This window comes from Mirounga leonina, unplaced genomic scaffold (genome assembly GCF_011800145.1).
Source record: "Mirounga leonina isolate KUSES-001 unplaced genomic scaffold, KU_Mleo_1.0 Mir_204, whole genome shotgun sequence".
NCBI classification, from domain to species: Eukaryota; Metazoa; Chordata; class Mammalia; order Carnivora; family Phocidae; genus Mirounga; species Mirounga leonina.
Window position 1 is genome coordinate 3,236,998 of NW_023270513.1, and position 15,865 is coordinate 3,252,862.

A 15,865-nucleotide genomic window follows, 5' to 3' on the forward strand; every position below is an offset into this window, starting at 1 on the left:
GCATTTATTACACTGTGCTCCCTTGCTCAGTGGTTCTCTACCTTGATTGCGTGGGAGGGGCTTATAAAAGATAGGAATTCCTGGTCCCATCTTCAGAGGGTCTAATTTAACTGGTACGTGAGAGAGCCCAGGCACCCTTTAGTAGGTGGATTCTTAATACTATGGCCAGGGTTGAGAATCCCTGCTCTGGGTATATCTGGCCATATTTTAAGACAACTTCAGATTTATTTGGATGAAACCATTTAATGGTTAGTATCTCCTTAAGTATCTTACTGAGTGTACAGCTCTAATTACATATTTTACTAAGGTCTTACTGAATATGTAGTTTAATGTATATTAATGTATATTAAATATATATACATATATAGATATATATTTCCTACTGCTGCTTCTTGCCATTATGTTTTAGAAGAGTTAGGCTTTTTTTTTTTTTTTTTTTTAAGATTCTATTTAATTTTTTTTGAGGTGGGGAGGGGCAGATGGAGAGGGAGAGAATCTTAAGCAGGCTCCAAGCCCAGTGCAGAGCCCGATGCAGGGCTCGATCTCACGACCCTGAGATCATGACCTGAGCCAAAATCAAGAGTTGGACACTTAACTGACTAAGCCACCCGGGCGCCCCTTTAAGATTTTATTTTTAAGTAATCTCTACACCCAACACCGGGGCTCAAACCCACAGTCCTGAGATCAAGAGACACATGTTCCACAGACTAAGCCAGCCAGGCATCCCTAGAAGAGTTAGGCTTATTAATCTTGAATAAAATAGGGCCAACCATTAGAAGTTTTTAGCTCAGTAAAATTGGAGCCGACCTAGTTTAAAATTTTTCCCTTCAGGACACATTTTGCTCTCACATAACACAAGTTATCTTGATAACATTGAGGTTTGTGACTGAGTGGGTACTAAAATAACGGGGGTTATTAAAGTTTATTTGTTTAGTAATCTCTACACTCAGTATGGTGCTCAAACCCACAACCCCCAGATCAAAAGTTGCACGCTTCTCCGACTGAGCCAGCCAGGCACCCCATCTGGGTGTTTTGTTTTTTTTTTTTAATGAAAGAAATAAGATTTAACTATACTAGAATATGTAAAATTTGAGGTCTAAAATTATCTCAGAATAAAAAATTGTAATTGGCAAATTAATCTGAAATCCTAACTTGGCTCTAAGTAGCTGTCTTGTAATTTTTAGGCTGTCACCCTTGACCCCAATTTTCTGGATGCTTATATCAATTTAGGAAATGTCTTGAAAGAGGCACGGATATTTGACAGGTGAGAGAATGTTCTATTTGATACATTTTCTTGAGTGTTTGTTGTATTGGCACTTGAGACTTTGGACTAAAATTATGACAGTGGTCCATTGAAATACATTTTCCTTTTCTAGTATGTTGCTTTTCCTTCATCATGTCTGCTGTGTGTTACCTTTTATTTAGAGGCCTTGTTGCCTGACTTCGTTGTTGGCTTTCCTCCAAGCCATTATCCTTCTCAGTGGGAATTTAATTGAAATTTCTTTTATTGTAAAGCTGTTGAAATGGTTATCTTCTAGACTAAATTATTTCTTTGATCTGATTCAGAAAGCTGAGTAAATCCTGACTTTTGACTTTTTTTTGTTGTTGTTAGGGGGGAGCTGATTTTCTTATGTGGAAATAGAAAATTTTTCAGTGTAAAAGTACATGTTTTATTAAGGTGGAATTTTGATGTGAGGTTAAGTATAGTATAGCATGAATTAATTATAATTGATCTACTTTGGCATAGTATAGCTTGAATTAATTGTAACAAAGCATCCATTAAAAGTTAGTTGCATTGTGTGTGTGTGTGTGTGTGTTTTTTATTTACAGAGCTGTGGCAGCTTACCTTCGTGCCCTAAGCTTGAGTCCAAATCATGCAGTGGTGCACGGCAACCTGGCTTGTGTATACTACGAGCAAGGCCTGATAGATCTGGCAATAGACACCTACAGGCGAGCTATTGAACTGCAACCACATTTCCCTGATGCCTACTGCAACCTAGCCAATGCACTCAAAGAGAAGGGCAGTGTAAGGACATTTATTCAGTCTATTTCTTTGTTACCTGGTAGGATTAAAAAAATTGTTTTTGTACCTCTTGTTATTGAGTATCAAAGTGGTAAATTGTTTTACTTTCAAGTTTTGGTTGAGAGAAGAGCAAAAATACCTATTTTCTAGAACATTACCAGCCATTAGGCTTAACTAAGCAGTTGTTAGAATAACATCTGTGGTGACTCTGTGATTCTTCCATATAAGTGTTGAGTAATTTGTTTTGTTTTCTAGGTTGCCGAAGCAGAAGATTGTTATAATACAGCTCTCCGGCTGTGTCCCACCCATGCAGACTCTCTGAATAACCTAGCCAATATCAAACGAGAACAGGGAAACATTGAAGAGGCCGTTCGCTTATATCGTAAAGCATTGGAAGTATGTTCAGGGTGGTGTGGCTGGATATTTTTTCTATGTGATAATAGAGGAAAGGCAGTTAAAGTTTGCCATGTCAACCACCTCTTTTGTAAAAACGGTGGTTGAATCATTCATTGAACCAGTAATTGAATATCTAAGGTATGAGTGAAGTCCTGTGTGACATTCAAGAAAGTCTCTACGTTGAGTTCATTATTTTATGGGTAGATAAGATCTGCATGGAAAAGTTGAACAGTGAGTTACAGTTCAAGAGCGGTTACCAATAAGTGTATAATTTTAGTGCCTGATGGCTGTAATGGTGGTTGGTGGGTGTGGTAGGAGTTTACGAGAGATTGCAGGAGAGGGAGATGCTGGAGTAATTGGCATAAGCTAGGATGAAGAGAGGTCTTACTTCCTCACCTTTTGAAACGAGGAGGGTTATAAAATAAAGAGGTAGACTGTGAGACACTCGACGTGGAAGAATGAGGAGACTTGGAGAACGTAGACAGAAGTGTGGGGACATAAAGATATTTGAGCAAAGTTCTTACCGTGGTTAAGTTATTGCTGCTGGTTCAGAAGTTTCTTTTTAAACCTTGGATGTCATCTTGACTCCGTAGGTCTTCCCAGAGTTTGCTGCTGCTCATTCAAATTTAGCAAGTGTCCTGCAGCAGCAGGGAAAACTTCAGGAAGCTCTGATGCATTATAAGGAGGCTATTCGGTAAGATCCTCACTGTCTGTAATTTTTCTTTCCTTTACATTTTGAAATGTTTGGCCTGCGGCACATTTGGCTTGTGTTAAGATGACTTTTAATAACCACAGACTAACATTACAGGGAGTTGAAGGTTTTTGTACTAGACGAAGAAAATCTTTGTTTGCTCTTTTAGAATTAGTCCTACCTTTGCTGATGCCTACTCGAACATGGGAAACACTCTAAAGGAGATGCAGGATGTTCAGGGAGCCTTGCAGTGTTACACTCGTGCCATTCAGATTAACCCTGCATTTGCAGATGCCCATAGCAATTTGGCTTCCATTCATAAGGTACCACTCTTTATTATAATATGTGTGTCTAAGCACCTAATGTTTAGTTGTGGGACAACTTTTAACCATCCCGCTTTATTTCCAGGATTCAGGGAACATTCCAGAAGCAATAGCTTCCTATCGCACTGCTCTGAAACTGAAGCCTGACTTTCCCGATGCTTATTGTAACTTGGCTCATTGCCTGCAGGTAAAGAGTAACAGGCCAGTAATTGGCTTTCGGTGTTGCAATCACTTTTTAATTGTTATGTGCCACGTTAATCCAGGCCTGGCTGGAGACGTGTTTTTTAAAGGGTTACCTGACGTTACATTAGACCAAAGACACAAAATGTTAAATCTTGGAATAGGGTTTTCTGGGTAATAACTTTTTTTCTTTTTTCTCAAGACTTTATTTATTTGACAGAGCGAGCCAGAGAGCATAAGCTGGGGGCTGGGGAGGGTGGGGGTGGCAGAGGGAGAAGGAGAAGCAGGCTCCCCACCGAGCAGAGAGCCCGACACGGGGCTCAGTCCCAGGACCCCAGGATCACGATTTGAGCTGAAAGCAGACGCTCAGTCGCCTGAGCCACCCAGGCACCCCTGGGTAATAACTTCTTTTTGCCTCCTCTAGATTGTCTGTGATTGGACAGACTATGATGAGCGAATGAAGAAGTTGGTCAGTATTGTGGCTGACCAGTTAGAGAAGAATAGGTTGCCTTCTGTGCATCCTCATCATAGTATGCTATATCCTCTTTCTCATGGCTTCAGGAAGGCTATTGCTGAGAGGCATGGGAACCTCTGCTTGGATAAGGTGCGGTTGTTTTGTTTTAATCTGTTTCAGAGTAAAATACAGATAAAGAAAATGATGCAGTTCATTATGTATGTGGTTTAATGAGTTACCGTAAGGTGAACAGCACCCACGTTGAGAAATGAGACTTTGTCAGCCACCCCAGAAGCCCTTTCCATTGTGTCTGTCTCGATCATGACCCCTTCCATCCCCTAAGTTGGAATCCTAACAAGAGATGGGTGGTGTTTGAAAACCATAGTGTTTAATAAAAGTGTTTGGTATTTTATACTCTGAGAATTAGAGCACTATTTGATCAAAGGTGGGAATTTGCTCAGCAGAATAGAATGGATTGGAGTGCTAGATGTAATTCTGTGTTTTAAAAATGCTTCCCTACAGAATTTTCTAAAATGCAGGGTTTGTCGTGCTCTGTCCACACTGCCTGGGGCTTTCTCCAAGTTTGAGATTTGCTCAGGCTACTTCTTAGGCCTCAGGAATAGGTCAGAGTATGAAGCATATTTATATAAACTGCTAAGATTGCTTTGAATTGGCTGTATGACTTAAATGAAGTATTCTGGGCAAACCATTCCCAACAGATGGGAAGTACAGGCTTGTTTTGTTTTTAGTTAATTTTCCTAGATGAAGATTTATGTATAGATTCAACTGTACTAACAAGCATTGGCTTCCATTGGTAGATTAATGTCCTTCATAAACCACCATATGAACATCCAAAAGACTTGAAGCTTAGTGATGGTCGACTGCGTGTAGGATATGTGAGTTCTGACTTTGGGAATCATCCTACTTCTCACCTTATGCAGTCTATTCCAGGCATGCACAATCCTGATAAATTTGAGGTAAGACTAGTATTTCCCTAGAGACACTTGTCTGTTTTATTATTAAAAAAACCCACAAACATTTCTGACTTTATCATCACCATTAGGTGTTAAGCCCAGTGTGTCTTTTTGAAAGGTCTGAACCAAGGTTTTTACTTAGTTTTACATTTAATTTTAATTTTTTAATTGAAATACAGTTGACATATGATATTACATTAGTTTCAGGTGTACAACAGAGTGATTTCACAATTCTGTTCATTATGAAATGCTCACCACAGTAAGTGTAGTTACTGTCTGTTGCCGTACGAAGTTATTAAGTATTTTTGACTATATTCCCTATGCTGTACTTTTCATCCCTGTGACTTATTTTATAACTGGAAGTTTGTACATCTTAATCCCCTTCACCTGTTTCACCCATTCTCCTCACCCCCTCCCTTCTTTCTGGCAGCCACCAGTTTGTTCTCTGTACTTAGGAGTCTGTTTCTGTGTATTTTTTGTTTGTTCGTTTGTTTTGTTTTATAATTCCGTATATAAATGAAATCATATGGTATTTGTCTTTTTCTGTCTATTTCACTTAGCATAATATTCTCTGGGCCCATCCATGTTGTTGTTAACGGCAAGATTTCATTCTTTTTTATGGTTCCATTGTGTGTCTGCATGTGTGTGTACACACACCCTCTGCGTATTCATTATCCGTTCATCTCTTGATGGACACATAGGAGGTTGCTTCCGTATCTTGTTGAGCCAAGGTTTTTAAATATATCGTCTGCTGCCTTTCAGGTATTCTGTTACGCCCTGAGCCCAGATGATGGCACAAACTTCAGAGTGAAAGTGATGGCAGAAGCCAATCATTTCATCGATCTCTCTCAGGTAGGTGAAACTCTTATACTTCAAGCTTCTAATTTTGAACAAATAGTGAAGGAAACTATTGGTGGTGTGTAGCTTGTATTTTTCATGACAGGTATTTAACATCAGCCATTACATATGGGCAATTACTTTGATCTTATTTCCCTGATCATTTACATTTATAATCAGCGTGGATTGTGCTGACGTTGCAGATGAAATCCAAATGGGGTCTATTTGTGCTTGGACATAAAACTCTTCTAGGAAGTGCTGGCTAGGAAGAGGAATAAATAGGTTATTTAAAGAAAATAGAGGAACTAGGGTTCTTCATCATGGTTCATCTGTGTTTGTGGGCCTTTGCCTTTGGTTATCTTTATTTCTGTACTTGCTCTGTTGCTATTTCTAGGAGCATAAATTTTATGATAAGATTGAAACCTGTGGAGGAATTAATTTGCTGAGTCTAGAGGTTTTTCTTTATAGATTCTGTGGGCCACTTTGGTGACTAAAAGGGATATGCAATGTATGTGATGTATCTAGTAATTGATATATGAATCATTGAAGTTCCAGCAGAAGGGTTGTGAGATCCTTGTCATTTAATAAATAGTATGTACCAACATCTTTGGCAATGTAGCTGTTGCTTTGGGAGTATAGTTAACCATTTTTGATACAGGGTTTGGACTCTGTGACCAGGAAGCATATTGCCCTCCACTTCTGAGACGTTCAGGGACCCACTGCTTATTGACTGGAGTCTAAACTCTTCAGCATGGCCTTCACAGTCTTTTTTATTTTTAATATTTATTTTAGAGAGAGAGGGCTTGAGTGTGTGTTTGTGTTGCGGGAGAGAGGCAGAGGAAGAGAATCTTAAGCAGACTCTGTGCTGAGTGTGGAGCCTGACACAGGGCTCGCTCTCATGACCCTGAGATGGTGACCTGAGCCGAAATCAAGTCTGACGCTTAACTGACTGAGCCACCCAGGCGCCCCCGCCTTCACAGTCTAAGTCTGAGTACAATCTTCTTTGCCAATACTTTTCACCCACCATTTGTCCTCATACGTACCTTGTGCCAAATAGAAGGGATCTATTAACCATTTTTAAAATCTACCATACACTTTACTCTGGTTCTTTATTTGTACTGTTCTCTATTGAGATTCTATTCTGTCCAACTGCCTCAAGCTCTTCTCCATCTTTGAAGGCCTATTTCAAATGCCAACTCCTCTATGAAGCCTTGTTTTTTTTTTTTTTAAAGATTTTATTTATTTGACAGAGACACAGTGAGAGAGGGAACACAAGCAGGGGGAGTGGGAGGGGGAGTGGGTGGGGGAGCAGGCTTCCGGCTGAGCAGGGAGCCCGATGTGGGCCTCGATCCCAGGACCCTGGGATCATGACCTGAGCCCAAGGCAGACGCTCAACGACTGAGCCACCCAGGCGCCCTTGAAGCCTTGTTATTCATACTTTCAATCTAGAAGTAAACTCTCCTTCCTGTATATTCTGTTTCTGTAATGTTTGGGGCCCATTTTAATGGCACTTAACCATATTTTTATGCTACATTAATGTAATTTGTGTTCTTCTCATGTTATGCACCTGTGACTCTGAATTCTATTTGATGCCATTAAAACTAATTGAATTAGTTTGAGATTATACATAGTGAGTTCTTATTTTTTTTTTTATTCCATAGATTCCATGCAATGGAAAAGCAGCTGATCGCATCCATCAGGATGGTATACACATCCTTGTAAATATGAATGGTTATACCAAGGGTGCTCGGAATGAACTCTTTGCTCTCAGGCCTGCTCCTATTCAGGTAAAGGAATTAATAGTAATTGCTCACAGTGTTTACTGAGCTAAAAAGACAGTGATTCCCCACCCCCCTCTGGTTACCTGGCATTTGAAACAATAGGGCAGACATGCTTGACTTAAGAAAAAAAGTATAGTTCTTGAAATGTACAGGGACAGAGAATTTTGAGTGTAAAACATAATGCCCACAGGTACATGTGTATAAAGGTACGCAATTCATAGTTGAGTGCAAACAGTTGTTTGGTCTTGTAAATTAGAAAAATGTTAAACACTTAGAAAGGTTAGTCTGAAATACTACGTCATTCCTCTTGGCTAAAGAAGTCAACCCTCCTAGTTTGTTTATTTAATTAATTTTGAACTCTTCTGATGAAAATTTTTAGGTTTTGGCCTGATTTTTTTTTTTTTTTTTTTTTTTTTTTTTTTAAATAGGCGATGTGGCTGGGATACCCTGGGACTAGTGGTGCGCTTTTCATGGATTATATCATCACGGATCAGGAAACTTCTCCAGCTGAAGTTGCTGAGCAGTATTCCGAGAAACTGGCTTATATGCCCCATACTTTCTTTATTGGTGATCATGCTAATATGTTCCCTCACTTGAAGGTAGGTAGAAAAACAGTGCTATGTGGACATGGCGAAGAACTGTAGTCATTTATTTCCTTGGTATTGTCCCTATGCATCCTGAAAGATTTGTCTCAAACTTTTTTTTTTAATTAGAAAAAAGCAGTCATCGATTTTAAGTCCAATGGCCACATCTATGACAATCGGATTGTTCTTAATGGCATCGACCTCAAAGCATTTCTTGATAGTCTGCCGGATGTGAAAATTGTCAAGGTCAGAACCTGATCAATATTGTCATTGAAATAAAGTTATCTGCATTTGGGATCTTTTCCCTAATGATACATTTTGTCATTTTTTTCTTAAAGATGAAGTGTCCTGATGGAGGAGACAATGGGGACAGCAGTAATACAGCTCTTAATATGCCTGTTATTCCTATGAATACTATTGCAGAAGCAGTTATCGAGATGATTAACAGAGGGCAAATTCAGATAACAATTAATGGATTCAGTATTAGCAATGGACTAGCAACTACCCAGGTGAGAAGAGAATAATAGAGCATAATACGTACCACCAAGTATTCATTTGGCTGGGATACCCTGGGAATGGTGGTGTGGTCCATAATAACTCCAGGAGGTGTAAGTCATTATCCCTGTTTTAGAGCTGAGGAAATGAGTTCGGTGGAAATTGGTGTCTTACATAGATTTGTCTTACTTTAAAAGTCTCTTGGATTCAGCCAGTAGGTCACTTAATGAGGGTCTACTGGGTTAACAGTATGGTTTTTTTTTTTTTAAAGAATTTATTTGACAGAGAGAGAGACAGACAGGGAACACAAGCAGGGGGAGTGGGAGAGGGAGAAGCAGGCTTCCCGCAGAGCCGGGAGCCCGATGCGGGGCTTGATCCCAGGACCCTGGGATCATGACCTGAGCTGAAGGCAGAGGCTTAACGACTGAGCCACCCAGGCGCCCCTAACAATAGGTTCTTATTCCTTGCCTGTGGCTTTCCTCTTATCAACTGTGAATTATCTGTAGACTTCATACAGTTTCTTACTTCTGTAACTCATTCTTTCCCTAGTTAAATCTTACTCCCTTTTAAGACTTTCCAGTTCAGACAGCTCCTCGAGGAATCCATTCCTGTCCTTATCACTAATCTCGCCTTTCCTGTTCTGTTGGTGCCTGTCTTTTCTGCTTCTATAATATCTGGGATGTATTTTACATCCAGCACAGCATGTTCTAATTCCCTGTGTTTGTGTATTCTCTGCTGAATTGAATTACTTTAGGGTCCATGTCTTAGCCACAGTAATGTAGTATGTGTTCAATAAATATATATTGCATATTGAAGTAAGTGAATATGTAGTTCCGTCGAGATTACAAGGCAAGGATCTCTCTCTTAGGAGTTAACAGTTTTAGTTGTGTAAGTTTATACCAAGGGTGCTCAGAATGAACTCTTTTCTCTCAGCCAGCTCCTGTTAAGGTAAAGGAATTAATAGTAATCACTTAACAATGTATTGGGCTTAAAAGACAAGTGGTGTGTTTTTTCTTAATCTCTGATTAACTGTCATTTGGAATAGGACAGACATGTTTGACTTAAGAAAAAAAACAGTATATATATAGTTCTTGAAATACACAGGGAGAAAGAATTTTGAGTGTAGAACACAATGCCCAAATGTATGAAATGTCTGTACATACCTGGAAGAGTTATGTAACAATTTAAGGCAGTACCCAGATGTATGGGAATTGCAAGGTAAGACTATAATTGATTGTGTCCGTAGATACTTAAAAATAGTGGTGATCAATGTGAGAGGAGATGCAGTAGAGATCGTTTGGAGGAATAATTTAAGTTTAGCCTTCAAGGATGGGGTGTGATTTAGAAAAGGCCATTTCATTCATTAAAAAATGAGCAAAAGCTTGATGTTGGATTAATAGGGTTTTAAAAAGAACTTTTTGGTTTGGACACCTGGGTGGCTCAGTTGGTTGAGCAGCTGCCTTTGGCTCAGGTCATGATCCTGGAGTCCCTGGATCGAGTCCCCCATCGGGCTCCCTGCTTGGCGGGGAGTCTGCTTCGTCCTCTGACCCTCCCCCCTCTCATGTGCTCGCTCTCTCTCATCCTCTCTCTCTCAAATAAACAAAATCTTTAAAAAAATAAAAAATAAAAACTTTTTGGCTTGAGTGGTAAGTTTCAAGGTGGAGTCTCCCCCCCCCCCCCATTAAGGTAATGGTGTAACATTTTTCCGTTTTTTAACTTAATATGTCATGAGTATTTTCTCATAGTTCAAATGACGTGACTTTTAATGGCTATACTATTTGGCATCTTAAGGATTTTTTTTTTTTTAAGATTTAGTTATTAGAGAGAGTGAGCGCTTGTGTGTGAACAAGTGGGGGGAGGGGCAGAGGGAGAGAGAGAAAATTCTCAAGCAGACTCACCACTAGCCATGGAGCCTGACGCAGGACTTGATCCCACAACCCCTAGATCACAACCTGAGTTGAAACCAGGAGTCAGACGCCCAACCAACTGAGCCACCCAGGCACCCTAAGGATTCTTTATTAGTTCAAAAATGTCAGATGCTGCTGACTTTAAATATAAACACCATATTGTTTTTTGTGTTCCAGATCAACAATAAAGCTGCCACTGGAGAGGAGGTTCCTCGTACCATTATCGTAACCACACGTTCTCAGTATGGATTACCAGAAGATGCCATTGTGTACTGTAATTTTAATCAGTTGTACAAAATCGACCCTTCCACTTTGCAGATGTGGGCAAATGTGAGTATGGGTAGATTCGTTATTTATGTCTAGAGACTGGTAGAGATTATGTAGACCGTCTTGCTGAGGCTGCCCTCCACCCCCATTCAGGAGCTGTTGTGCTCATTTCTACAAAAGAGTAGTAGATTTTTCAGCCATTTTTTATTTCTCCTTCCAGTGTCTACATATCATGTTATGAACCTTTTTGATTTATGTATTCAAAACCAGGGATCAGCAAACTTTTTCTTCAAGGGCCAGATGGTAAATATTTTTGGTTTTGCAGTCCATACTCTGTCACATTTGCTTAACTCTGCCACTGGAGCAGGCAAACACCATAGACAGTTTGTAAATGTAGGAGTATAGATGTGTGTTCCAGTAAAGTTTTACTTATCGAAACAGGCAACATGCCAGATTTGGCTTACAGGTTATATTTGTCAACCCCTGGCCTAAACTGATAGCAAAAGCATCACGTCCACATCCACCCAATGTGTAACAGTCTTGCAATAACTGTAGAGTTGTAATCATGAAGGAATCGGTTTATGCCATTATCTCTCAGTTGGTTCATCGGACCAGTTTGCATAATAAGCAGGACCTCTGAAAGCTCTAAACTTGACTATCCATAACTGGCTCTTACTCCATTGGGCTAAAATAGAGATAATTCTTGGTTGATTTTCTTTTCCATATTGGGGTGGGGTTTTTCTTTTTGTATTTTTTGGGGTTTTTTTTTTTTTGAAGGAGAAGTATGGGTGGAAGAGGAAGGAGATATACAGGCTTACTATCCCTTAACCTTTACTTCCCAGTGTTCAAAAAAGCCCAAGTATCAAAAGCTTTTTTTCAGAAGTTTGTGGCAAATTTATTTGGCGGCAAAACTACCTGAACTGATGTTAGGCTGTCTTTTGGTCTTTTATCTCTTCCATTCAGTATGAATATTCCTACATCTCAAAGCAGAGGTACTAATGTGTGTGTTTACAGGGAGTTGTTGCTGAGAGTGCTAGACGATATATATGCGCTGTACTGTTTTTTAAAAATCTGAAGTATCCCAGATTCGGAAATTCATCTGTTCTCATGCCTTTCCGGGAAGGGATGGTAAACTTGTGTGGTAACACTGAATAGATGGAGATCTAAACCAGGGCTTGGCAAAACTGCGGCCTATGGACCAAATCTGGCACACTGCCTGTTTTTGTACATTTTATACACACAGTCATGCCTACTTGTTTACATACTGTCTATGGTTGTTTTCCAGTGACAAGGGCAGAATTGAGCAGTTATGACAGAGTCCATGTGGTTACAAAGCCAAAAATATTTGTTCTCTGGTCCTTTACAGAAAGTCTGCTGACACCTGATCTTGATTAGGCACATAAAGTCAGGCGAGTGTGAGCTAACCTTATTTGTTGTGTCATGCTGGGGGATTTAAAAATTGAAATGGAAAATTTCTCGCTCATCGACAAAAACCACCGTCAGTAACGATCCCCACAGGACACAGCTGCCTCAGATTTTGCCAATTAGTAACTTGTTTTGTGTCTTACGTCGGTCTTCTCTTTCTTTGAGCTCTGGGGACCGCTAAGCAGAACAGGCACCTCTAATTGAGTTGATCGAAGTCCTCTATGAGGGAAAGACAAAGTTCACAGCAGGCTGCTATCTGGGTGACAAGAACAGACTGGTAGAATTATTAGAGCTCTACGGGAGCCTTTCTTGAGAGGGGCAGAGCTGCTATTAAAAATTACTCTCTTATTTTTCCCGTTTTAGATTCTGAAGCGTGTTCCCAACAGTGTGCTGTGGCTGTTGCGCTTTCCAGCCGTAGGAGAACCAAATATTCAACAGTACGCGCAAAACATGGGCCTTCCCCAGAACCGTATCATATTCTCACCTGTTGCTCCTAAAGAGGAACATGTCAGGAGAGGCCAGCTGGCTGATGTCTGCCTGGACACTCCCCTCTGTAATGGACACACCACAGGGATGGATGTACTCTGGGCAGGAACACCCATGGTGACTATGCCAGGTGAGTGGCTCATCAATCATTGGAATCTTCCTTGTTCTTTTTAAAACCTCCTTTGGGGGAAACATTTTTTAGGTGAACTTGTATGGTACTAGCAGCGGCACTTAGGGCAAGGTGATAGGATAATGAGCTTTGTTCAAGTCTAAGCACTCTGCTCCATTCTTCTCATCTGCATTGTGTGGATACTTAGCATAAATAACATTAGTAACTGTGCTATTTACATTCTCAGATGTCCAGTTTGTTCTCTCTTTTTTTATTGCAGGAGAGACTCTTGCTTCTCGAGTTGCAGCTTCCCAGCTCACTTGTTTAGGTTGTCTTGAGCTTATTGCTAAAAATAGACAAGAATATGAAGACATAGCTGTGAAACTGGGAACTGACCTAGAATAGTAAGTAAACTTTTCCATGAACAAATTTTATGGTAAAGGAGATAGATAAGGAAAATTGGAGAGAATATAGATGTTACAAAATGAAATCATAAATAAGGATAATATGAAATAGGTGATTTAGTTGTATGATCTCTAGATGAGAGAACTTTCTAAACTTCCATAAATGCCGTGACCAATAGGTGTGGCTGTGTAAAGAGTAAATGGCTGAATAAAAGTGAGTCAAGAAAATTAAAAGGCAAGCAAAGAGGGAAAGAAAATCTTTGTTTCTATGTCAAAGATACAGCTTGGCTATATAAAGACCGAAGAATATTCACATCTTAAATTCCTTAAAAGGAAACTAAACACGGAAATAAATGAACAGACAACTCACTAAGTAGAAATACAAATTGTTAATAAGAAAAAGTTTCAACCTCTGTAGTAGAAATGTAAATATAAAATAACATTGTGGTATAGCCATTATTTGCCTAGAAAATAAAATATTTTTAGTATGATACCAGTGATGAGGGAGCATTGAGGTACTGGCCTTTTCATACCTTTCAGACAGTGAGTAAATTGGTACAACCCTTCCTCCAAGTTTTAAGAGCCTTAAAGAAAACAGCCAGACCTTTGACCCTGTTAGGGTACTACATCTTCATTGGTGCATTAGGGGAAAAAAACCAGCATAACTTCAGTGCCCTAAGTGGGTGGGAATTAGAGGGGCGGTGCTTAGATAAGCAATGCTTTAGCCATACAATGAAGTAGTGTTTATCTCTTAAATGAGGCTTTTCTTTGGGTGTTAGGGGTGATTTTTTTCTTTGTGTTTTTCTGAGAAGTAGCATATTCTAGAGAGTCAGACTGCCTGGGGGTTTGAATCCACGCTCTCCCACTTACAAGCTTTGTGACTTTGGGCAAGTTAGTCTCTATGTGCCTTGCTTTTTCCATCTGTAAAATGGGGATGAATGATAGTACCTACCTTGCAGAGATGTGAGGATTAAAAAAGGTGTTCCATGTAAAGCACTTAACAAAAGTTCTTGGTAAGCATTCAGAAAATGTTCAGCATTTATTATTTTCAAAATTTTCTCCATTGAACCTCATATACATCTAAGAAGAATGAGTGAAAATTTTGAGCTCAGCCATTAAAAAAATTAAGGTTTGTGTCCATCATTCCAGAGATAACTACAGTAAATATTTTAGTGTATTTAAAAAATTTTTTTGGAGCTTAGTTGATTTCCTACAATACTTCCCCCCCCCCCAACATTTTGTTATAAAAATTTTCAATCTTATAACACTTCTGTACCTACTGCCTAGATTTTACCACTAACACTTCACTATCCTTGCTTTATGACATATCTGTCCATCTATTTATTCCTTTATCCATCTAGCAATCCATCTTATTTGATATATTTTGCAGTAAATTGCAGACATCCGTACTCCTGAGTACTTCAGAATGGACATCGTTAACTAGAGTTTAATATTTATTTATTTATTTTGGAGACAGAATTTATATACAGTGGAAGGCACAAATCTTAAATTTGAGTTTTGAGACCTACCTTTATAACCCAAACCCTGTAGCAGTATATAGAAACATTCTCATCATTCTAGAAAGTTCCTTCATGTTCCTTCACAGTTGGTCCTCCACACCAACCGTCAGGACAACTACCACTGTCATAAATTTTTTTCCCCATAACTTAGTTTTGCCTTTCTAGAGTGTTATACAAACCATACAGTATGCACTCTAAAGGTTTTTTTCTTTTTCTTTTTTTTTAAATTTTTTTTTTTTTAAAGATTTTATTTATTTATTTGAGAGAGAGAGAATGAGAGAGAGCACATGAGAGGGGGGAGGGCCAGAGGGAGAAGCAGACTCCCTGCCGAGCAGGGAGCCTGATGCGGGACTCGACCCAGGACTCCAGGATCATGACCTGAGCCGAAGGCAGTCGCTTAACCAACTGAGCCACCCAGGCGCCCTAAAGGTTTTTTTCACTTAGTATAATGTTGTGAGATTTATCCATGATGTTGGCTTATATCAGTACTTCATTCTTTTTTTATTGCTGAGTAGTATTTCATTGTATGGATGTACCACAGTTCAACCATTCTCCCGTTGACATAGAGAACTTGGAAAATAGAGCACAGAAGTAACGTTTATTTGGAAGGTAGCATTAATCCGGTCATGGTTGGGTTGAGGCCCACATAATGTGTAGCCATTTTACTAGTTCTGTCACAACAAATGTTCAAACTTTTTTTATTGCTTTTTATTTATTTATTTATTTATTTATTTATTTATTTATTTATTTATTTATTTGACAGACACAGCGAGAGAGGGAACACAAGCAGGGGGAGTGGGAGAGGGAGAAGCAGGCTCCCCGCAGAGCAGGGAGCCCGATACGGGACTCAATCCCAGGACCCTGGGATCATGACCTGAGCTGAAGGCAGTCGCTTAACCAACTGAGCCACCCAGGCGCCCCTTTTTTTATTGCTTTTTAAAAATGCACAGGAGTGTTCCAGCTTCTCGCTCTAAAGTAGTAATTCTCTCCATAGAAGAAGAATCTCATG

The 15,865-nt window shown here is 39.6% G+C and overlaps 1 protein-coding gene across 2 annotated transcripts in view; it reads left to right on the top strand.

Moving 5' to 3' along the window:
* OGT (O-linked N-acetylglucosamine (GlcNAc) transferase) overlaps positions 1 to 15,865 on the top strand; it is a 34,555-nt gene that overhangs the window by 14,969 nt on the left and 3,721 nt on the right. For both annotated transcript variants that reach the window (XM_035028740.1, XM_035028741.1), the window contains exons 6-21: positions 1,185 to 1,264; positions 1,831 to 2,026; positions 2,279 to 2,419; positions 3,013 to 3,113; positions 3,280 to 3,433; positions 3,519 to 3,620; positions 4,038 to 4,217; positions 4,886 to 5,044; positions 5,804 to 5,893; positions 7,540 to 7,665; positions 8,088 to 8,258; positions 8,373 to 8,489; positions 8,582 to 8,752; positions 10,823 to 10,975; positions 12,701 to 12,953; positions 13,213 to 13,336. In XM_035028740.1, the coding sequence (XP_034884631.1) occupies positions 1,185 to 1,264; positions 1,831 to 2,026; positions 2,279 to 2,419; positions 3,013 to 3,113; positions 3,280 to 3,433; positions 3,519 to 3,620; positions 4,038 to 4,217; positions 4,886 to 5,044; positions 5,804 to 5,893; positions 7,540 to 7,665; positions 8,088 to 8,258; positions 8,373 to 8,489; positions 8,582 to 8,752; positions 10,823 to 10,975; positions 12,701 to 12,953; positions 13,213 to 13,336 (2,318 nt within the window). The remainder of the gene's footprint in view (positions 1 to 1,184; positions 1,265 to 1,830; positions 2,027 to 2,278; positions 2,420 to 3,012; positions 3,114 to 3,279; positions 3,434 to 3,518; positions 3,621 to 4,037; positions 4,218 to 4,885; positions 5,045 to 5,803; positions 5,894 to 7,539; positions 7,666 to 8,087; positions 8,259 to 8,372; positions 8,490 to 8,581; positions 8,753 to 10,822; positions 10,976 to 12,700; positions 12,954 to 13,212; positions 13,337 to 15,865) is intronic.